This window comes from Gekko japonicus, unplaced genomic scaffold (assembly GCF_001447785.1).
Source record: "Gekko japonicus isolate JY-2015 unplaced genomic scaffold, Gekko_japonicus_V1.1 scaffold117, whole genome shotgun sequence".
In the NCBI taxonomy this organism is placed as follows: Eukaryota; Metazoa; Chordata; class Lepidosauria; order Squamata; family Gekkonidae; genus Gekko; species Gekko japonicus.
Window position 1 is genome coordinate 1,212,528 of NW_015173676.1, and position 23,794 is coordinate 1,236,321.

Consider the following 23,794-nt stretch of genomic DNA (forward strand, 5'->3'; position numbering starts at 1 on the left):
CGTGGCGCAGGGTCAGTCATTCAGTCGGTCAGCTGAGCCGTGGTTGTGATAGTCCGCAGTGGGGGTTTGCTGCTGTCGCCATGTCTGGGCTCGCGTTGTTGTATTCGGGGCTGGGATTGAGTGCAGCCGCTGCCATCACCGGCGTTGGTTAGTAGCTGAGTCGGGGTGGGGGGCAGGGTGCGGTCTTGGGGGCGAGTGGGTCGCCGGGAATGTGTATCTGAGGCAGGGTGCTTGAGCTGCTCATTGGCGATGTGGGTGGTGGTTTTGAGATGCTATGTTCCGCTACGCTAATGTTGTTCCCGAGGTGTGTATCTGGGGCAACGCATTTCTTTTAGGTGGGAGGACCTCGACTTCACACTCCCCAGTTTCTCTTCATCGGGCTTGGGTGATCTTTGTCTCTCCTTGCTGGTGACCTTCTGCAGCCCCAGCCCCCCCCCCCCCCCCCCCCCCCCAAGGGCATTCCTCCCTCATCTTTTTGTCCTGTGTCGTTCTCCATGTTCTAAGAAAAAGCTGGTTCTTTCTAGCTAGGCTTGCTGGATGAAAGAAATGTGCATATTCTGCAAGTTCTCCACCTTATCTAATTGATTTTGTAGAGTTCAGACCTTATGTACACCTTAGGTGTCAATCAGCAAGAAAGGTGTATGTGTTTTGTTGTTGGTTGTGGAGTAATTGTTGTGAGTTTTGATTCTGGATATTTGTGACCACCTAGTGCTCCCTAGCTAAGTCAAAGAAGGGCATTTAGAAGCACTTTCTTAAATGCATCTTCAGTTCCTCTTCCTGCATGGGAATATGGTTGCTGATCCCTTAGAAGACAATTTTGTTGAACCTGGCAGTGTATGGCAGGCTGTGAAGTCGTTGAATCATTGACATGTATGTTGAGGCAGGGGGTGAGGCAGTCCATCTGACCTGAAGGAGTGAGGAACCATGGTTGTTATGTTTATTTGACTTCCTAGGTGTGACCCTGACTATTTCGGACACTAGCTCTACCCAGTGCTAAGAAAATATATCCAAGGGCAAATGTATCCAAAGACATTTCTAGGTGATTAGACTGCCTAGGGAATTTTTTGAGTTGAATGTCTTCTAAATAATTTTGAGGAGGAAAAGGAAACTCAGTTTAGGACACCACCAGCTTTCTGTAGTGATACTATATGACAGCCCTATTCAGAGGACAGTGGCATTAATCCTTAAGGTGACATGTCAGCATCAGAGAAGAGTGCTTCCAAAAGGGTTTGAGTGCCTTGTTTACATATTCAGTGAATTTCTGTGTGCTACATCTATTAGTCCTACAGATAAATCTTGCTGATGGCGTAGTCCCAGAAGGTTACTGATATACAAAATCCTCCCTTAAGTGGTACATCTCTCTTTCTCTCTATTTCAGTTTAGGATGCAGGACCAGATAAAGAGGGATGATTGTGAGAGGGTTGCCATCTGGATGAACTTTACCAGAAAAGTATTTCCCTCTCAGTTTGGTTAAAGAACTATTTATGTTCATTGAGTTTACTTCCTTTGCCCAGAGCTTGCCTTTATTGCCCCTGCTATTGGGCAGCCTTGTTCTTAATCCTCTTTGTTACACCAAGTCCTAGATGGGCAAAAAAACTAGCTCTAGAGAATGTGATATGGTGGCATTAATGGGAGATTCAGTACATGCTGGAGATTTATGAGTCAGTGACAGTCCAGTTCTTTGGTCTTGCTGGGGAGACTCCTGCCTTGAGTTCTGCAGGGTTTTGCTTAATTTTGGCAGTCTCCACTTTTGCTCAGATGATGAGGAAAGGGCTTATTTGTGAACCCAAATAGTTCTGCTGCTCCCTTATTCTACTTTTCAAGGATCATCCTGTAAAACCCTCTGCTGTCTTGTTCAAATTATGCCTTTGTTTTTTGTTCTGTGAGGAATTTTCAGTCTCCTTCTTGCCCGTACGAATGAGCACTATGCACAGATTTGTACAATGGACTCTCTCCTTGTTTTGGCAACGTGCTTTACGATAGCTGTCCTGAAAAAGGGGAGTAGTCTGGCCTGTACCAGCTATCTGGGATCTCTTGGTGGCTTCAACTGGATTAACCTGGCTAATTTGGTTTAAACTTCAACAGTCAAGGTTAAGTCAAGCACTAAGAAGGAAACTCAGCAGTGACCTTCTGACAAACGCTGTTCATTTAAGGTCATTTGCCGGTTGGGCACAGGCAATGCCAAAAAGCATGGAATCTGACTAGTTCCTGCTGGGACTAATTCACACGCTGCTCCACTAAGCAGTGCTTAATTTTCTTTGGCAGTTACAGTTTCCATCCATCCCACCCTGCTAATTTATGCAGTTTGTGGACTGACAGGAGGAATCTTAGTTCCTCTTTCACATCAGGGTGACTGGGAACAATTATGCTTCCCTTTGAGTAGGATTGCCACATTACAGAGAATGGCTAACTACTTCATTTTGCAGTAGAATTTAAGCACCAATACAACTGTTTCAGGCTGAATCTGTGAGTCTCAACCTGTTTTGTCTCCTGGGTATCATGACTTGATCGTGATCTTGTTAAAGCTTTGGGACATCAGTATCTATTGTCTGGGGCTTATTGAACTATCGGTGGTGGTGGTGGGGTGATATAACCCTCAAGTCTTACCGCAGTTAGTTTGCCTCCCATTCTTTATCCAATAAAATAAGATCTATTTGACTGATGGTTACAGAAGCTGAGATCCTTCACCCAGTTCTGGGTTATATTTGAAGTCTGATTTATACTGGTATACAATGCTGGTGGGCCAGAAGAATTTACCTTTGCAATCTTGCCCATGCCCAGAGTCTCATTTAAACAACTCTGTCACTCATGCACTGCTTCTCCATATGCAAAACTAGCATGCCAGTACCACACCTGCCTGCAGATTATGGACCTCTCACATGCCAGAGTTGCATGCCAGGCAACTGACAGCTCAATGAGCAAGTGAAAATTTTTCTTACCCACCAGCATCAAACTTAAAGTAGTCCTGATGTGTGGGTGGAAGTGGAGGGGAAGGCAGGTGTTAAGCTCCCTTTTGCTGCTGTTTCTTAGTGCCTCATCTGTGTCCTGTAGCTTAGTAGCAAACAGTTTAAAAGATTTAACCAGTGCATTGCTGCTGTTTTAAGTTAACTTACTAGTTTCTTTGCTCAAAAAGTAGTGGCATGTCATTTGAGTGTGCTAGGATGCTGAATGAACATTGTGGTGGATGAATTCCAATAAGATCCATTCAGTGTGCTCTTTTTTTCTGTAAGCAGCTGTACTTAGTCTAAATAACCATGGCATGTCTCAATAGCCTTGGCACATTTTTTGAAGTTTTAAGTCCTTCTACATGCATACAATGTAGGCATGGCTCTCTTAAAATCCATGGCCAGTGTCAGTTGGGTATTGGCCCTGGACTTAGAGAGGAAGAGAATTTTCTGTCTAGAATGAAAGGCTTCAGGTGTTAGTAGCTCTTGTAGGTGTTTTCACAGAAAGCAGAATTTCATCTACTGCTACACTACTATTATAGAAAGAACACCTGCTGAAATTCTGCAGTCTTTGCAACACTTAAAGGTGTCCAAATGCCCTCCTGGAGTGTGTGCACAATTATGTTGCCAACCTTGGTGCCCATTACCACAGCTTTCACTTTCACGTTCGTTGCATTGATAACACTGTCTAACCATCTCATCCCTTGCCACCCCCTTCTTCTTTGACCTTCAATCATTCCCAGCATCAGGGTCTTCTCCAGTGAGTGCTCCCTTCTCATTTGGTGGCTGAAGTATTTGAGTTTCAGCTTCAGTATCTGGCCTTCCAGGGAACAGTCAGGGTTGATTTCCTTTAGGATTGACTGATTTGATCTCCTTGCAGTCTAAGGGACTCTCAAGAGCCTTCTCCAGCACCATAGTTGGGAAGCATCTATTCTTCGGCACTCAGCCTTCCTTATGGTCCAGCTCTTGCAGCCATACATTGCTACTGGGAATACCATCACTTTGACCATACAGACCTTTGTTGGCAGGGTGATGTCTCTACTTTTTATTATGCTGTTTAGGTTTGCCTTAGCTTTCCTCCCAAGGAGCAGGCGTCTTTTAATTTCGTGGCTGCAGTTACCATCTGCAGTGATCTGGCATAGGTAGTACTTCAGGTATATTGGTCCCAAACAATATAGGCTTTGAAGGACAAGATGGACACCTTGAATTGTGCCTGGAAACAGATTGGAAACCAGTGTAGATTGGCCAAGAGTGGAGTGATATGGTCCCTGTGACCCACTCTAGTTAACATCCTGGCTGCAGCATTCTGCATCAATTGAAGTTTCCAAACATTTGATGGGCTGTCACTCGGGATTGCTAGGTGCTGCTTTTATGAACCACATTTATTATGTAGGCTGCACGGTCTTATGGAGACGAAGGATCAAACTATGCTGTTCCATACTTCTGTGGCCTCTGATTACTGTAAACAGCCTCCCTTGAAGGTAATTAGGAAGCTTTAGTTAGTGCAAAATGTTGCTACCTGCCTCCAGTTCAGAAGTTGGGTGCACATTCAGCCTATTATGCACATCTGCTCCAGTTGCTTGGTAGCATTCTGATGCTGTTTATGGAACCAGTTCTTCTGTGAGTCCCACCTTTCCCCAAATGGACCTTACTATTGGTTGGAGTTATAAGGGGTTGGGCCTGTTGTAGAGACTTTTGCTACCATTGCTCAAAGTCTTTGGAATGACCTTTCTGAAGTATCTGGAATTGTTTTACTCTAATCTCCCTGTTTAGTATCTGTACACTTTTAGCTAATGTAAGTGGACTCAAGCTTGGGAGTGGTGACATATAAATATTTGAAATAAATTACGAATCCTCCTGAATAATATCAGGATGAGAGGTATTGATTTGCTTAGGTGCTATCATGCTTGGCTTTGTGACTGATGAAGGACATGAACAAGGATGTCACATGACCCAACCCAGGGCCATGCTCTCTCTGGTGCATTGGATTGTGACTTGATGGTCCCACTCTTGATAGGTCCAAAAATTCAATTGCCAGTTGCACCAAGGAATTTGTTTTTTGAGCAGGGGGGGGGGGGACCTTCCAATGCATTGTCCCAGAATAATAATAATTCTTTTAGAGACAGCTTGATCAGTGGCATGGCCTAAAGTGGGAAATGGTTTCTGTACAGATGCACAAGCCCTGTGCTGTTCATCTGTAGAACCTCTCACTGAGCTGTGGACACAAAAGGGACACACTTTGCCTCTGTGGAGTGGAAAGTGAGATAGGAGTTTTCCTGAGCAAAAGTTGACTTCCAAGTCCAGCAAAAGTTTGTGGACCCCTGTAGTAGGGGAAAGCCCTTATCTATGTCCACTGTTTTCTGTTATTTGTTCTTCCCTGGGCATCAGAAAGACTTTACCACTCCTTCTACTTGCATGCTCATTATCTCTGTTTTGCTTTATTCCCCATACAAGGTAAATTCTCTCTGACCTGTTCTTTGGGTGTACATTGTCTAAACTTTAAATTCCAGTGGTAAGGCCCTTACATCCTCTATTGAACTGTCTTCTTGCCCTATTTTTCTGGTTTTTGGGTTTTTTTTGTAAATCTAGTTGTCACTGCCTGCCTTCTTTCTTTGATGTTCATGGGGATTACTGATGTATCTTATTCCCAAATTCAGTAGCCTTGTGATCCTGCCCTGAGATCCACAGTTCCTTCACCCTTCCTCCTTTTTCATGTTGCTGAAACCCCTTCCCACCTTTACTTCTGTTTTCTTAATCTGTCAGGTTCAGAATGGAATACAATTTTCTGCTTGAGGCCTGGTGCTAAATGGAGTGGAGCATTCGCCTCCTATTATTGATTTGTCATATTCTGTTCTTGTGTCTCAGAATATGAAATTTCCTACCATCATGTCCCTGACTCATGTCATGAAGTGTTCCAAATCAGTCTGCTGAGCTGATTCCCACTCTGAGGTTGTGCATGTACCTTCATGCTGTATGTCTTCATGCTGATGCTCTTCCACATCCCTTTTCTGTAGTCAACCCTTTAAAAGTAGGAAATGGCTTGGGTAGCTAGTGTGGTACCTTGGTAGAATGAGAAGATATGGAATTGCTGCCATGCTGGTATAAGAGTGACAGTCCTGTAGATCACATCTAGTTCATGCTCATCTCTTTCTGAACCGTATGGAAGCTTTTCATATGACTGACACTGCATGCATGCACAAACATGGAACTGGTGTTGAATAAGTAGCAAGACTTATTTCTTACGTACACATATTATAATAATTCCTGTGAGTAATCTGAAGATTTCTTATGTACACATATTATAATAATTCCTGTGAGTAAGCAGCGTTAGGGTTAGACCCAGTTATCCCTCAGCAGCAGATGCTCATGGCTGCAGGTCTTTCCTGCTTTGTCATTCCTCCAGTTGCCCCATTTCTTCTTCCCCTTCCAGGAAACCGGATTTCTGGGGTTGCAGGTTACACATGGAATACACAGGTTGGAGGGGGGGGGGGCTGCAGCAAGGAGAGGGAAGAAGGCAAAATCCCCCTAGGGTTGGAAGAGACTGCTGGAGGGACAAGAAAGCAGGGAACATCTGCAATCCTTGCCCAAGTGGATTGTCAGATTCTTAATGTGTGGTAGGGGTGGGGAAGTTGGGACATCTTAAAGACAAACACATTTATTGAAGTATAAGTTTTTGTGAGCTATAGCCCACTTTGTCAGATACATAAAATGGATTCTAACAGCAAATGCATATATATAGCAGAGGGCAAAAGAAAAATCATGAGTAGGTAGGTTAAGAGACCATGAATGCAAGAGGTGTCACTTCTGCCATTTCTGTGCAAGACTTCAAAAACATACAAAATAAGCAAAGTGACCATTTACAGCTGCTGTAGTTGGTGATAACAGACTAGCCCTATAATCCTGCCTACTCTCCTATGAACGTAACTGCCCACTGCAGCCATAGTCAGAGGCCCTGCTTCAGGTGGCCCCCATCATTTGAAGCTACACAGGTGGCAACCTGAGAAAGGGGCTTCTCAGTTGTGGTACCAGAACTTTGGAACTCCCTCCCAGGAAGATTCATCTGTCTGCCCCCATTGTTGTCTTCCAATAGTGGAGTGAAAAGGTTTTTTGTTCTGTTCAGCATTCCCCCTCCTGCCAGCTTGTGGTGTGATTTTGTATTTTATTGATATATAAATATTTTATGTATGCTTATATTTTAAACTCTGTTTTAGTGTCTTGATGCTCACCTCTGTGGGAACACTGTTTGGGTGGATAGGTAGCATAGAAATGTTTTAAATGCATGATTGCAAACAGAACTGAGTTCAGTTAGTTTAGATGGGTATAACTCTGTTTTAGGTTTGCAACATTATTTCAAGTGAGTTAACTGTTCCAGTCTAGCATTGCAAGGTACCACAAACTCTTCTTTGGTTCTTCCTGTAACATACCAACTCGGCTAGTCAATTTGAATTTGTGATCTTGTTAACTGTGTTTTAGCTGTTAACTTTCCCACAGGATTTATACAAGTAGTAAAAAAAGAGGGGAAAGTGTTCTAGTTCTGTAATCATATCCTGTTATTTAAATCACATTGAACTATTTGGGAGTTCTTCAGTAGTGAGTTCATTCATTATACATATCAAATCACTGGACTGCTTGTTTCTTTTAAATTGTAATTTTGCAGGAAATCTTTGGTAACCTGTCAGTTTGACTAGATGAATTAGTTCCTAGACTTTCCCCATTAATTCATTCTTATATGGTATTGTGTCTGGTGTATATCAACCTTGAGGCAACCAGTAAATTTAAAATCAGCTCATGCAATCTTTTCATACTCAGTTTTGCATAATTCAAAAGACAGAACTGAGAATCAAATGGCAGCTGTATATGCTTTTATGCATCACCTCCAATACTGCTTCTGAAATTACCTGTTTCAGTTACGATTCTAATACTTGTGAAGAAAATCTCCTTTGTTCTTATGCTTCTGACGTTTTCCAGTATTCAGTTTACATGTAGTTTCCATGGCCTGAAGTGCTATTTGTTGCCATTGTAAAGTAGTTTTTCCTTAAATTAAGAATACTCCAAATGCCAAACCTTCTGTAAATAAACATTGCTGTGCTTCCGATAAATTTGTTATGGGTTCCTTTTCCACTTTGTCATATGATTTTATTCCTGTATGCTCAGCTTTTAATAGTAGATGATAGATCTTGGAAAACAATTGTTTCTTGATCACAGCTAGTTTTTCAAACTCCATAATCTTTCCAAACAGTAACCCACCCACAGTCCCATGCCACTCAGCAAAACGTGAAGGCTTCCTTGTGCCTAAGGAGCTCCTTCAGGAAGAGCCACTGAAGTGGAAGGAAGGCTCTGTGGACTGAGGAGTTCAAACTTTGCTGACTGAAGTGGTAGGTTACATGGTAGATTAATATTCTTGGTCTGTTCAAAAGATCTGAAAGGTATACACACTCCTTCCATTCTATCTCTGATGTCACAAATCCATAGAATGTATCAGTCTTCATAATTTCCCTGTAAATTAGCTTTTCCTAAATGTTAATACATACTGAAGGCTACAGAGGCCAGTGGTGATCTATCAGGAGCTACTGTGTATGCATGTGTGTAAAATATTTACCATGTCTCCAACAAAATATTAAAAGGCAGGGCTGCAGCCTCTTTCTCCTTGGTAACCACCATTCATGATGTTAGGGTGTTTGTGTTCCAGACCTTTTCTGTTCGCTGTCCATGTGTTAATGACCGCTGCCTTGCCCTGATCTGTAAGTTAGGATAGAGTTGGGGTTAGCAGAAGACTGGGTGAGCATTTCATATTTGGTGTGTGTATGTACACTTCTGTGCATGTGTAAGTGTCACTTCACTGCACAGAGGGTGTATTAGCACCTGCTCCAGAAAGTCATGACCTGCAGAAGAACTTCCCCTGTGCTGTGTTTGCCATGAATCAGTCTTTGAGGACATAAAGGCCCAAAGGCAGAAGGATTCAGTGTTGCTCTTGTTTTCCAGGGATCTGCTACACAATATTTGACCTGGGCTTCCGTTTTGATGTGGCATGGTAAGAAGGTGCTCTCTCGCTGACTTAGGTGTGGGGTGGTATGGGTGGAGATGGTCTGTGGATGCTCTGCGTGGTAGGCTGCAGAAGACAGCCCAAGAGGCATGCTAGTGTGGCCGCTCTCCTTCCTGGGTTTATGGATTTATGGAGGCCTGGCTGTGTTTTGTCCCGAGGGATAGGTAAGCAGTACTTGGCATGCTTGTGTCCACAGGCAAGCAGCACCCCCTCCCTTCCCCTGTTGCTGAAGGCAGTATTGATGGCGGTGTCCTCTTTCACCAGTCAATTTTGCTAATTGTACCACTTTGCCTACTGTAGGTCAGCTGGCTGCCACTTCTCTTCCCCAACTGTTGCATGTAGCAGAAGCTTAAATTGAATCTATAGGCTGCCAAGCCTTTGGGTGGCTGCCCTCCACTCAAGCTTTTTACACATCCTCCTCCCCTTCTTCCTGAAGCTCAGTCTATGCCTTTTCTTGTGTCCTTCCATTTGTTCAGACTGCAGCTAATGCTTCCCTGTGCACATGTCAGTCTGAGTGATATGGGACTAAGAATCCCCCACTGGATTCTGCCATGATCCTGTTTCTGCTGGTTCTTGAGGTGACCCAGGGTTATCTCATTGTGTTGAATCTTGAGCAAAGTTGCCTGTTTGGCCTCTACTAGACCCCCATCAGACTAGTGTAATTTGGGCTTAGCACAGCTTTCCTACAGTGATCTTCTCCTGCCCAGCCATGAATATATACCTTCTTTCTAATGTGGCATCAAGACTCCCAGTCCCTCTTGGCAGAGTGGAGTCTTTTGGCTGCCCCAGTGGGGAAAAGGTATGTTTCTTTCACCATTTATGGCACTGAGGCAGAGGGAAAGACTGGCCTGCTGTAGTCTGTTGACAAATGGAAAGAGTCTACTGACCTGTTGTGGTTGGTGGGTCCTTTTGGGGGGAGGGGAGTTGAGGCTTCTGGTGCTAGGACTGGTCAGATCACATTCACATAAGATCACTCCTCTGCATACAGGTTCCTGACAGAGACCTCACCCTTCATGTGGTCCAACCTGGGGATTGGGCTGGCCATCTCACTGTCAGTGGTGGGTGCTGCCTGGTAAGTGCTCCTGCCCCCTTTATCCATTAACCAACACTCCCCCAGTGTTGCTGGGTCTGCTTCAGTGTTCACCAGTTAGAACTGGGAACTAGCCCAGACTTCCTACAGGCACTGGCTTTGCAACTGGTAAGAGTGTTGGGATCACAGTGAAAAGAACCAGTCGTGTAACTCTTTCTGTGATTATGTTTTCAGGGGCATTTACATCACTGGATCCAGCATCATAGGTGGTGGTGTCAAAGCACCTCGAATCAAAACCAAGAATCTGGTCAGGTGAGAGGAGGGTGCAGTTTTTTTTCTTAATAGCTGTTGAGAACACATGTACTGCGTGTATCCCTTGATCATCCTATTTATAATCTTGGCTGTAGACATATCATTCTTGACTTGCCTTTTGCCCTTCTTTGGTAGGCAAAGCCGCCCTGTTTAGGTATGTGGGTGACAGAGATCTTAAATTGTCTTCTGTGCTCCTGAAAACAGTGTGAGGGAGCTGTGCCTTGCGCTTATCTGAGCATCAAGATTAATCCAGAAGCTGCAAGCAACAAGCAGACCCCTCTTGAATTACCCATGTGTTTCCCTGGGTCTAGGAGTGAGCATATCCTGGACATTTTGGAATTGGTGCATATCGTGTCAAATAATGATAGAAATATTTAGAATTCAGTACCTCTGTAGAAATGATGTACCCAGAGCTAGATGCAATTCATAATAAAGCAAGTGTGAAATATTAGGGCCCTGACCTGGGTGGCCCAGGCTAGCCTGATCTTGCCAGATCTTGGAAGCTAAGCAAGGTCGAGCCCGGTTAAAACTTGGATGGGAAATCAAGTAGGATCAGGACACAGAGGTAGGCTCTGTCAAACCATCTCTGTTCATCACTTGCCTTGAAAACCTTACGGGGTTGCCATAAGTCAGCTGTGACTTGATGGCACTTTCCACCACCACTAAAATGTGACCAAGGAGCAAACTGGGCAGTAGCGCTACCTGGTAGGAGTGCTCCTCCTAAGGGGAGTAAGATCAGGTCATGATGCAGTCTGGCTGGGTTCTGAGTGGAGTGGGACTGCTGAAAGAGCATGGTGGTGCACAGGTGAGGCATAGTGGTCAGTCAGCAGAAGGCAGATATGAAGACAGATAATCAAGAGTGGAGCTACCCTCACACCCAGAACATTGCCTTCATGCAGTGGAGCTCATGGCATTGTGTTTTTAGATTAGCAGGCTAACCTATATCAGCAGAACCACTTTAACGGACCAGCCCCTTTCTTTTTTTTCCTCTTTTCCCTAGTCCTATATTCAAATTTGTCATCTTTGAGATTGTCACAGCTGATAAACTGTCCTTTCTCTCGGCAGTATCATCTTTTGTGAAGCTGTGGCCATCTACGGGATCATCATGGCCATTGTGATCACCAACATGGCCGAGGTAATGGAGCCAGGAGCGGGTCTGGCTTCTCTAGAAGGAGCAGCTGCGTCCTAGGATTTGCCCTGCTCTTCCAGTTCCATTTATTAACTGTTAGTATAGCCAGCTGCACTACAAACTGAAGCCACAGCATTCAGTTTGCAAGACCTGAGCCGAGGCTGTTAATGGTAGGACATTTTGGAGGTAATTAATTCATAGGGTCACCATAAGTCAGAAGCAACTTGGTGGCAGCTGTCACCAGGCAGGGGAAGGGGGGAGGGAAAGAGATTCAAGAGAGGCATTGACCAAGCCCAGGGAAGCCGGGGGGGCAGCAAGCTCTATTAGTTTGGAGCTGACTCTTAGGAACCTGATGGGGCAGAACATAACGAACATATGGAATTGTTGTTGTGAGTCAGAATTTTGATTCACCTAGGTCACAGTTGCCTGAATCTGGTAGTGGCTGTCAGGTTGAGAAGATGTCTTTTCCTAGCACTTTCTACCTGAGATCCTTTAACTGGAGATGCCAAGGATTGAAAGTAGGATCTTATGCAGCAAAGCATATGCTCTACAACTTAGTCATGGCCCTTTCTCTAGGTACAGACTGGCTAATTGCTCCAGAAACATAGGACAGTTCTGCAGGGAAACAGGGACAATGGCCCTCTTGCTCTGCGCTAAATCTTAGTTACAAACCAGATAATTATTCACAGGCCACTGATTCTTCTTTTGCCATCCCAAGAGCTTTTGAGAAGGATTAGTCTGGTTCTGGTTTGTGCATACAGTTAAGAGAATGAGGAAGTATAAGGAGCCTCTGATGTCTTCACCCCAATGCTGTCTCCCCACCACACCTGAAAATGCTGGCAAACATTTCTGTATAACCTGTGCCTCTTAACTATGGGATAGTGTTTCAGTGCTGAATCTAGATTCTTTTATATGTGGTTGTGCCTCTTCGCTTGCTAAAATCTTGTCGTTGCTTGCAGCAATTTACTGGTGACACTCCTGAGACGATTGGTCACCGGAACTATCATGCAGGTACGTGATGACACGGCGGGGGGGGGGGGGGGGGAGGCAGACAGACAGGACAGCTGTTCTCCTCCTTGTCAGAGCCTCAGGTGCCCATGGATAGACTGTGTCTTGGTGTGAGCTTTATTGACTCCTCCAAGCCCAAGTCCTTTTTTTCTCCCAGGAAGCTATGGAGCAAATCAGGGAGCATATTGATCCTACCCACATTCCTTCCTCCTGGCTATGCCAAGCCCCTTCTCCCCACCCTGTATTGTAGCAGCAATCTTTGATGCACCATCTGTGTCCTTGCTGTGAAGCTTCTAGTAGCAAAGGCTGTTTTCTTGGATATCTGTAAGTAAAGATGCTGTTTTTGTGGCATTCCTCAGAGGGGGGCCTTGTTTGGAATCAAGTCTTTGCAGCTCCTCCATTCCTTTTGTATGGGATCTCAAGGGACATTCCTGAAGGCTCTGGCATAAAGTGAAACTACAAGTGGATGCTACCCAATCTTTGTGCTCTTTTACCCCCCTCCCATAGGTTACTCCATGTTTGGGGCAGGGTTGACGGTGGGCCTCTCCAACCTCTTCTGTGGTGTATGTGTGGGCATTGTGGGCAGCGGTGCAGCACTGGCAGATGCCCAGAACCCTAGCCTCTTTGTCAAGATCCTAATCGTGGAAATCTTTGGCAGTGCCATTGGGCTGTTTGGAGTCATCGTGGCTATCCTGCAGGTGAGCCCTTCCCCCACCTAACTGCCCCCAGTGTTGGTTCCTTAGAGTACTGCTCATTCCCATCTTTAGATGAATCACTATGTAGATGCAAAAAGCTGTTCTTCACCAAAACATTTGTGATCTATGAGCCTCCTTTGAGCAAATGTAAAATGAAGACCCAGAGAGAGTTGAAACGAGCAGACAACTTAAGCAATAGGATCGACAAAAAGAAAATGTTTTTTAAAAAACCCCAAAGGAACACTCCTTTGTAATTTGCAAAAAGGGCTCCTATTAGGTACTTCCAGGTTGTATTGGGTCCTGCAGCTTTCAGTATCTGATTAGTTCAGGAAAACAGGTACTAATCCCTGTGACTGATGGGGCTTTAAGGTAGCTCCTGGCAGGTATACTACAAGAATGGGCCAAGAAAAGAAGGTGGCTTTTCAGTCTAGGTCTGGTGACCTTCATTAGTTGCTGCCCACTTCTTTTATCAATGTATTCTCCAGCTCATAGCATCATCTCCCCCTCCCACCACCTCCATTGCCCTGCCATCTTTCTCAGTGGCTGAGAGTTGAGCACAGAGCAGCAACCTTTGTTCATGAGGATAAGGAGGTGAATGCAATGTGTAATGTTAAAAATAAATAAGCCACAGCATGGAAACAGTCATTGGTACTACAGAGGGAATAAGATAACTGGACTGGGGGCACTGGTGGTTACCCAGGACTGCAGGTATATGGAGGAGGTGATCTTCCTGGAAGCAAGTGTGGGAAATGCCCCCTATCTTTCCCTCTCCCCTCCTCCAAGAAACTGAAGAACCTGTGGTCCATGGAGTGAGTTTGAGGGAAGTCTACATCCTGTCTCCAGTGGTTTTTGGACTTGGGTCAGTTGGAGATGCGCAGGAGAGATGTTGTTCATTGAGCTGTAAAATATTCTGACCTTTTTGCCTTTTTTGTGTTTTGCAGACATCTAAAGTGAAAATGGGTGACTAAGCCCCATGCCATCCGTCTGTCACCTGCAGATTTTGTACATATTTATTTAACCTCTCCTGTTGGCTTGGGGCAAAGCTTGGTGTATAAAGTTATTCCTGTGATCTTTGCCTGCCAGGCCATGGAAGACCCTGATCAATGGATATGTATGTGTTGAGAATCTTACCCTGTCTTCCCCCTTCCACCACCCCTTTCCTGTTCCCTTGAAGATGAAGGCAGGGAGCCCAGGGGAGTCAGTGGTTCTCCTGCCTTACACTCTCTACGTGGCAGTCACTGCCAACTGCAGTGCCATGTCCTGTGAAATAAATTTGTTCATGTCTCAAGTGGTTGCCCTCTTTTGTGTGCCCCACCCCTCGTACTGCACCAGCTCCCACTGGGCACAACAATCCACTTTCCTGAGTAATCAGTCATACTGGTTGAAGCCTTGGCTCTGCGGGAGGTGCCCTCCTAGACACATCTGCTTCACACTGAAGAGGCACAAAGGAACTGAAAAGTGTTATTTCTCTAAAATGGCAAATGATTATTTTAACTATTGATAATAAAAGTGCTTTGTACTGTGATAATCATTGTTTGATGAACTGCTTGAGGCCTACTGATCAATTCTTGGCATAAAGCAAAAATAGAAAATATACCTTACTATTGTTTATACTCCATTCCTGAGTATAAGAAATCCAAAACCAGCCACAAGCTCAGAACTTCTCATTCGAACTACCAGTGGCAAAAAGACTCTGTGTTAATAAGCCTTCAGTAGCAAGAAATTACAAGTAGATAAATAGGTACCCCTTCAGTGGGAAGGTAACAGCGTTCCGTGCGCCTCAGCGTCTAGTCATGCCGGCCACATGATCATGGAAATGACTTCGGTCAGCGTTGGGTCTTCAGCTTGGAAATGGAGATGAGCAGGGGTCATTTTGTAGAAAAAGAGGTGGAGGAGCACATTAGCATAACTTATTTGCATATGCCACTCCCCCTGACATCACTGGAAGTGTGTCAGAAGGCAACACCCACCGCTCAGGCTCCACTGGACTGTTTTGGATTGCTAGCTATTGGGGGGGACGGGACGCGCAGATCTTCCCTCAGAGGAGGGAGAGCTTGTACCTGAAGGGGGGGGGGGACTCTGCAACTTACCTGGTTACTTCTTGCTCCTTGTGGCCTGACTGAGGGCTGCTGGGAGCAGGGGGCGGGGCTTGCTGCATGTGCCCACCCCCTGGGTTCCTTACTGCCGGAATTCCGCTCCTGTGCGCTCCCGCAGGAAATGACCCCTGGAGATGAGTACCGCACTCTAGAGTCGGATTCGACTGGCTTTTGAGCAAGGGAAACCTTTATCTAGAGAAGCCTTAAACTGGCTGTTTAGAATCACACATTTAAACCCCGTAGCTGTCTTTTAATTGGAAGTCTTAGAAAGCAATGAAGATTTTGAGGGCTCTTTTGCACATTATGCTGAGGCAAACTCAGGTGTACACTCAACGGGGTTGCTGTCAGTTGTGGCATCCTGATGAATGTAATTGTATGTGTCTTAGATTTGTCACATTCAGGCTTGACATTTCTGTGCTTTTAATATTTTAGGAGTATACTTAATGTAATGTGTGAAGTGACCCTTAAATACCAAGATTATCTTGTTGAGTAAATTTACACTGAATGGGACCTGGTTAATTGTGTGGAAAGTGTAAGCAGATGCAGTTTTATGCTTTTCCATGAATGATTGGTGCAGTTGCAGGAAGTGTTTGTGAGGCCTGTGGCTGCTATGAATTTCTGAGAAAGGGACACCTCTTGCTTTGTAAAGTGATTCCTTATAAAACAGCAGAAGAATCAGGAGCAAAAAAAGGCAGCCAAAGAAATCTCACATTCTCAAGGCAATATTGTGCCCAATGGTTTGTTTTAAAATGATCAGATTAACCAAAATTATCAGGATGGGTCTTGGTCACAACAGGATTTCAACACCCTTACTTCAATTCTGTCCTCTTTTCCCACTATAAAGCAGGCATAGCTTGAACTGGAATAAGTATGTGCCTGTGCTTCATTTTGTTGTGGCAATTAAAAATGAAACTGAAAAGACAAACCATGTAGTAAAGGTTATATTTTTAGAACATTTTCTTCTGTATGTTCAGCAAGCAGGAAGTAGAAGTTGTGCTTTTGGAGTGGCAGATGGAGGTGGAGGGTCTTTTGCCAGTCAGTTACACTTTTCCTTGTGCAAGTGAAATGTGAGAGAAGATACCTTTATTTACTTGAGATCTAGAGTGCATTTCAGAAATAATTACATGTTACCTGTAGTCCCTTTATAATCAATGGGCTGCACACCTACCTTTTTTGGAACTGTGCCCCAAACATAGTATTTGATGGCTTCAGTTGTTTGGCAAGTAGGGTAATAAGAGGGTGGACTGCTGTCAGGTGCTGCTCCAATAAATAGATCTCTGCAGTAAAGTGGGCAAAGATGAGGAAGACCTTTGCTGTCTAGAACTGGAAAGCAACCAAGTTCCTGAATCCCCCAGGCCTTAATCTGTGATGTAGCATGCAGACTTTTCAGGTGAAGTTGGCAACTTCTTTCTAGGACTGAATAGCCTTGCAGCCTAAAGGAATGTGCAGTTAAGCTGGAATGAAGGATACAAGTATTTTAAAAATGCATATGGAAAGGCTGACTGCACACTGGTTTAGTTATGTTTTAATATTTGTCTTTTGTTGTTACCCACCTTGGCTCCTGAACTGCTGGGAGAAAAGTGGGGTATACAGATGTTCTAAAGAAATGCCAAAAGGCTGAACAGCAGAAAGAAGGAACCACACAGCACAGACATCTGGGGAAGGGACAGTCTTGTAGACTTGGAAGCCCAGTCATTTGTTCCGTCTCCCCAAAGATGTCAGAGGTGGTCACAGAAAGATAGGAGAGTGTAAGGCTCACTCTTTGAAAAGGTATACTGAAGAGGCCAGCCCTGTTTTCTTCATTAACCCACTTTTGACGTGCTGGTTATTTCACTATTCAGGACAAGGGTTCGCTGGTGTGACTAGCTTGGTGCCTTTGGAGTGGGAGCAAAGCATGCTTACATTTTTACTGGAGCCAGCAAAGTATGTGGCAGGTTGTTGCCATCTTCAGGCTACCTGCAGACACAAAGCCTTAAGCGATTTTTCTGGACACTTTTGAACTGTATATATAGCATATTTCCCACGTTTCACTTATGTGTGAATCTGCAGCTTTCTAAATTATAGTAAATAAGTTTATTTGTGGACTCTGGGCACTTCTCAGTGCCACGACTAGTGTTCATATAAAGCCTTTAAGAGCATTACTGCTTGAGTAAGATCAGACCCATTTAGACTATGCAGGCTACCAGATAGGGTTGTTTGCTTTCCCTCCTCCTTGTGTGACAGCCAAGCCACTTGCTTTAGTGTGGTATCAAGATGTTGATATAAAAAGCAAAAAAAAAAGTTAGAGAGCACAGTCTTTATACTAATGATGTCCTGATAATGCTCTCTGATCCCTCAAGCTCTCTCTGCCTAATCTACTGAATGTAATTGATTGATTTTTTTTGCTCATTCTCTACTCATAGATTGATTTATGTAAGCTAGTAAAGCCTGATATCAGAAAGTGGCCAGTTAAAGAGCAGTGCAAACCTTACACAGTAGTGAGGGCTTGTGTAAGTTTTTAGAGCACATCCTGCCTCAAACATCGGTTGCATAGGGTAAGTGCAAACCATTTGTGCTTGGGCAGAACGGACATGAAAAGGCAAGCATTCTGTTTCATATTTTATCTGGTATTGCCACTTTCTGTCCTACTAACATGTTTCCAGACTTTTGATTTGCTTGTATATAGGGCTCTAATAGGAGGCATGGAGTAGGCCCTACCCAGGAAGTTGTTACTGGAGACTTTTGCATTTATTTATTTATTTAATTTCTACTCTGCCTTTCTCACAGAGATGCTAGGTAGATTACAAAATTAAATGTCCACAATAAAAACTATTTGCATACTACTAAACAACATTAAAGCTACAATAATACCCCTTTCAGAGAAATGCCCTCCCATTCTATGGAACAGTGCTTAGTGACCTTTCTGACCTTAGAGATTTGTTTTGCTCCTAAGTTGGAGACAGCTAGTAGTCCATATTCAGGCCTGTACCTGAACTACCTGCAATGGTTTTACATTAAATACAGTGCAGTGTAATATTTACAAATACCGCTCAAGGTGTCTGCCTTTGTTTAGATAATGCCTTCAACATTTCATCCAGACATACAACTTAGGCCTCTGTTTCACATATCCTAGTTCTGTGTATTCAGACTCTTCATTTTGGAGTGAGCAGCGTTATGCATTGTAGCCTAACCGGCTTGCCTTTCTCTAGGTCTACATAGATTTGCAGTGGCACTGTTCACAGTGATGGGGTAAAAGTGTAGCTGTAGTCTCATTGGGATGAGGACTGGCTGTAGCCCCACTATCAGGACTGGTGCCTGTCATGTGATATGGACAGAACATCAGCACTGCACTTGTTTGGGACTACTTTCACAGGAAGATATTCCGTGCAAAGGCATGAGCCTGATATCCCATTGCCTTTCAGGAAATTTATGCTAACCCGCAGTGCTCCCGAATGATCCCCATTGGCCTAGTTACTCCTTTCTGTCACTGCTGCAATTATTCTTGTAGTTCTGTGACTCTTAGTAGCAAGATTCCCCCCCCCCAAATCTGTACAGGCTCATTCTATGAGCTGTTGCTTTCTGGAATCCTGAAGGAATACCCTTCCTTTCTGTCACAACATAGTACTTTAAAGTGGCTTATGCTGTGCAAAAACAGTTTACAGATTACCCAATAAAAACAGTGACTTGCCTGCCCTCAGTCCTAGTAGTCCATGTGCTGTGCAAGACTGGGTCTGTCTGAACCTAAATGTGGGGGCGACGTTCTGCAGTTTTCTCCTCTTGAAGGCTTAAAAACAATTGTGGTGCTTTTGCTGGCTTAGCGTCAGCTCCCTGGGTGATTCTGCCACATCCCTGCAAATCTGCTCTAAGACACAGCAAATCCACTCACTTTGGATGTTTGCAGAGTGCCCAGCATAAGGAGCCAAGCTGGCTCATCAGCCTAATGAGCTGGCAGGAATCCTGGCAGCATGGTGGGTGGGTGGTAGAGAGAGGTCTTCCAGGATACTGTGTCCCTTTATCCTACATAGGAAAGCATGCAAGTTGCTGGGTATGGTAGGAAGACAGGATTGTCAGACCAAGGCAATGGGCTGTGAAGCAAAGCTGGGAGGAAAAGCCGGAAGCATGATGGGGGGTGGGGTAGATAATAAACACAGGAGTCCTGCAATATTATGCTGGGACTGAAACAGCTCAGCTGTGCTTGAGCAGGAATGTTGGCATGAGCTGTGGAGCACCTGGATCCATTGTGCTCATCAGGTTACATAGTTGGAGGAAAAGGCTGCCATGCAAACTAGGGCAGGTAGTAAGGGTGGGGCTGGGTAACTCAGATGGGAGGGGGGTGGAAGAATTATTTTGTTCAGAATGTGCAGTCTGAAGCCATGTAGCTAGAAGGGAATGGTAAATCCCACTGACTCGTGGAAAGCATTTTTGGACAGCCCCTGAGGATTTTGAAGGCCAGCTTGAGTAGCGGGGTCTGGCAACACATCAGAATAGCAAACTTCCCTGACATTGGTAAATGGCTTTCTGAGCAATTTGGGAGGGGCCACACCTTCAAAGCAGACCACAACAGAAGTCATGGGTTCAAGCACTGACTGCCATCATCAAGAATTTCGGGAAGTAGAAGAAGAAAAGATCTGAGGCTTTGAAGAGCCACTGGCAGTCAGACTAGAGAACATATTGGGTTAGGTGAACCAGTGTGTGTATGGCAGTTTCATTGGAGCCACCTTCTAAGGCAGAGCTACATATTACAGATTGTTTGATTCCTTAAAGGGGCAGGTTTTGCTTTTTGCAAAACTGAACAGCTGGTGTGGCAATTCAAAGAGAAAAATCACCACTGGAAGGAGGGCCAGTTACCTTTCCTCTTAAACCATTTTCCTGTACAAAATGGTCACCTGATCACATGAAGCTGCTTTATACTTAATCAGACGCTTGGTCCATCAAGGTCAGTAGTGTCTACTTAAACTGGCAGAGGCCCACCAGAGTCTCAGGCCGAGGTCTTTCACTTCACCTCCTACCTGATCCTTTTAACTGGAAACACCAAGGATTGAACCTGGGACCTTCTGCATGCCAGTCAGAGGCTCTTCCTCTGAGCCTCTGTACATTTGACATGCTATTACCATGCTAGGGAAAAATACAGATACCTCAGATCTCCTCTTTTAAGAATTCCTACTTCAGATTTCCTCCCTGAGAGCTAGTATTCTTATCCATGTGCTCTGATTCAAGTTCAGATTCCTGGGTTCCTCATCTTTGTAACAGTGACCATTTCTCTTCTCAACCCTGATTTCTTGTAGTGATGTTCTTTAATCCCTTGAAGGAGCCCCTTCCTTCCTTTGAACAATTTCATTCTTTGCCCAGATAATTAGAAATTTCCAAATCTGTATCTCCAGCTCACCCCAGAGGCACTGAATAGAATGTCTAGAAACAGAAATGTGGGGAAAGGTGTCCTGAAGGCGGTGGGGTGAAGTGCGAAAACCATTCTGTCTGTGCCAGACATGAAGATACACCAGAATACATTATGAGATATGACAGCCTTCTAAATACAGAGAAATTCTGGGAATTTTTCTAACCAGTTAGTGCTTCACCCCAGTGGATAAATAGTGGTGTTGGTTGTATGTTTTCTATATCTTGCATGTGTTAATTGTTAATAACTGTTCCCAAGATTTTCTGGTGGTTTGCTAATGTAAGAAAAAAATAGAGATGTGTTGAGCACACCTAGACTACCCAGAGTCTGAATGGTATTTAGCTTTCCCTGGATTGTTTATGACCAAAATGCTTACTTTCCCCCAGACACTTCAGTTTTTGCCTGATGTACCCTGCCTTTCCAAGTAGCTCAATCACATAAAAGCCATCTTAAACACAAAGTAATGTCAGTCACCAAATGATTATCTTAAAATACACCCAATCCTAGCAGTCCCATTAATATTTAAATTCTGAGCACCATCACCAATACAAAGCGACCAGTGGATTAGCAGTTGGCAAAAGCCTTTTGAAACAAAAGTGTTTGTTATGAGATGGTTTCCACATGGGGGCAATTCCTGGTTTTGCTCTCATTGTTACTGCAATGACAGCAGAGCTTCCACACAGAGATTTTCCCCATGCTTTCCTCTCCTGCTTGCCATTTCCTCCTTCACCACTGAGGTCCTTTAATGCTGGGTGTTTTTTTTAACGGGTAGTAGGCATATTGCTATAGGTAGGACACTTTAACAATATATCTACTACAAATTTTTAAAATTCAAGAAAAAGCCCACTGGTGATATAGGCAAAGATGGAGAAGAAATTATGTTGCATGTGTGTGCAGAGGTGTGTGGAAATCTACATCTTCCCATCCAGACGCTCCTGCTCTCAGTACAATCTTTGTGGATGAAGAGATTGTTAGGAAACCTGAGTTGCTGCACAGGTTCATGCCAGGAGATACCCAAGCTACCTCCTTATTACATACTGATGCATTTTAGAAATGGCAACAAAAATATCCTTCACTGGTCCTTTTCCACTGTGGCTGGCTGACAATTATAATTTTATTCTTTGTGTGTCCCTTACGTGGACTTGCTATCTCATATACTTTGGATGATAAGAAAGCTTCTTGCATCTCCATCTTCTGTCTAGATATCTAACCAGCACAGCATGTTGATAAACAGGGTTTCTGGCTGTGACTAATCAGAGGAGGAGATGGAGCCAAGTGAAACCATGTAATATTATCATGCAGTCTGCTACTGCTATCCCAAGCAATGGTCCATTTGCAGGTCATGTGCGAAACACAAGAGAAAAGAAACAGACATTGAACTCAAATGGCCTCTTTCTCCTGAGATTCTCTTTCATTGTACAGGACTTCAGGTTGGAAGAAGGCCAAAGCCTCCCTCTTTGTTGCATTTCACCAGATGGGCCCAGCCCCCCTGTTGCTTTTGGTTACCCTTAGCAACACCACCTCCAAGTGTGAAAAGCATGGCAGCCAGAGCAGGTTCATAGTATGCATCCTCGATGTAGAAAAGATCAATTAATGCCAATTCAACAACAGCAGGAGCCAAAGCAAAGCAGCCTTGGGTCACATCAGGGTCAAATGGGGCCTTAGGATTTGTTTCCTCCTGCAAGGTAAGGCTACAGGGTATACTGCCAGGATGGAGAGGCACATCCCAGAGGAAAAAAAATGGCCAGTCTGTCAGCCACCCACCTTAACCATTGTAGCATGTTAACTGAAAACATCACCACTACAGGGGAATATCTAGATTCCAATTCCACACACGAATGAGACAACCCAGACCACTGGCTATACATATATCTTTATGACCTGAGCAGTGGTTGATTTCTGAACAACTGAGGGGCCAGGGCTTACATCTGCCTGGAATTGGCACCGACCTGGAGGCTCCTATGATAAAGGAGATACGAGATGGGTTTATTCAGATGAGAGGGAAAAGCATTCTACATGCGCTCTCAGAGGTACTCTGTTAATTCTTCACAAGTTCCGAGACTCCAAATGAAAATTCGTTGGGCTCCCATCTTCTGGAGCGGAGCTCTGGCTCAAGGAAGCTTTGGATCCCGTGAAGATCTCATCACCGCATCTTTCCCCCTTACGTTATTAGGTTGTTCCCAGGTATCCTTCCCTACTAAAACTTCCAGACAGACTCCCCCAAAAAGACGAGAAGGGCTGGAAGGGACTGGGGGGGGCGGCGCTGAGCGTGCGGGAGGGCGGGGTTAGTGGCGCGCCCGGGCAGGCCCGATCCGCTCCTGCGCGTGGCCGTCAGCCCTTCGTCCCGCCTCGGCTCCGCCGTGCTGCCCGGGATGGGGCGCAGGGGCCGCTGTGGCTGCTGGTCGAGCGGCCGCCCGCTTTGAGGCCGGGCCGGGCTGGGCTGGGGCCGGGGGAGCCGCCGCGCCGTCCCCTGAGCCGCCCGGCCCGGGCGCCGAGAGACGGCGGCACCAAGAGTGCACGGCACTGCCGGGGACGAGCAGGCGGTGAGCGGGGCCGCCAACCGAGTTCCCAGTTGTGGGCAGGGGAGGGGGTCGGGGAGAGCAGGGCCGGGCCGGGCGGAGAGCGAGCCAGCCAGCCAGCCTTGTGCTTTGCCTTCGGCCCGTGGCAGGCAGCCTCCTTTTGTTGTCGGAGAAGGGGCTGGGTGTGTTCCCAGCATGTCTGGCTTTTTGGTCCCCACACCGATGCTGTCGATTCCTTCGCCTACGGCGTCTGCTTCTGGGCTGTGGGACTCATCCCCAGCCGAGCACCGTCGTGGGTTCCTGAGCTTTGTTTTGGTACGATGCCTCCCTTAGAATGGATAAAATCGGGCTTTGTGTCGACCGGTCGGTGCATGGGTGGCTGTCTAAGGGGCGTAGATGGATGTTCTTATGTGTACAGCTTGGATGGGTGTTTCTAGGTGTACTTATACATTGACATGTTTACAGGCGGGTGTGTGCGTCTGAGTCAAGGCGTGCCTATCTGTGTCATATCTCTCTAGGATGCTCATATTTGAGCCCCTCCCCCTGTCAGCCTCCCTCCCCTCCCCTCCCCTCCCCTCCCCCAAGATGGCTCCTGCTCAATCCCCAAGGCGCTCCTGTTAGCAGAGGAAGACTGGGGGTGTGT

General features: G+C 45.2%; 2 protein-coding genes across 2 annotated transcripts in view; both read left to right on the forward strand.

Moving 5' to 3' along the window:
- The first annotated feature begins 21 nt into the window (after positions 1 to 21).
- Positions 22 to 14,353, forward strand: ATP6V0B (ATPase, H+ transporting, lysosomal 21kDa, V0 subunit b). The gene is made up of 8 exons (XM_015422955.1): positions 22 to 147; positions 8,928 to 8,976; positions 9,977 to 10,060; positions 10,253 to 10,330; positions 11,396 to 11,465; positions 12,419 to 12,470; positions 12,975 to 13,165; positions 14,104 to 14,353. The coding sequence occupies exons 1-8, from the start codon at positions 81 to 83 to the stop codon at positions 14,128 to 14,130; spliced, it is 618 nt and encodes a 205-aa protein (XP_015278441.1). The 5' UTR covers positions 22 to 80; the 3' UTR covers positions 14,131 to 14,353.
- An 8,573-nt stretch (positions 14,354 to 22,926) lies between these two features.
- B4GALT2 (UDP-Gal:betaGlcNAc beta 1,4- galactosyltransferase, polypeptide 2) overlaps positions 22,927 to 23,794 on the forward strand; it is a 20,463-nt gene continuing 19,595 nt past the window's right edge. The window contains exon 1 of the mRNA XM_015422960.1: positions 22,927 to 23,175. The gene's annotated coding sequence lies outside the window, so the exon portion shown is untranslated. The remainder of the gene's footprint in view (positions 23,176 to 23,794) is intronic.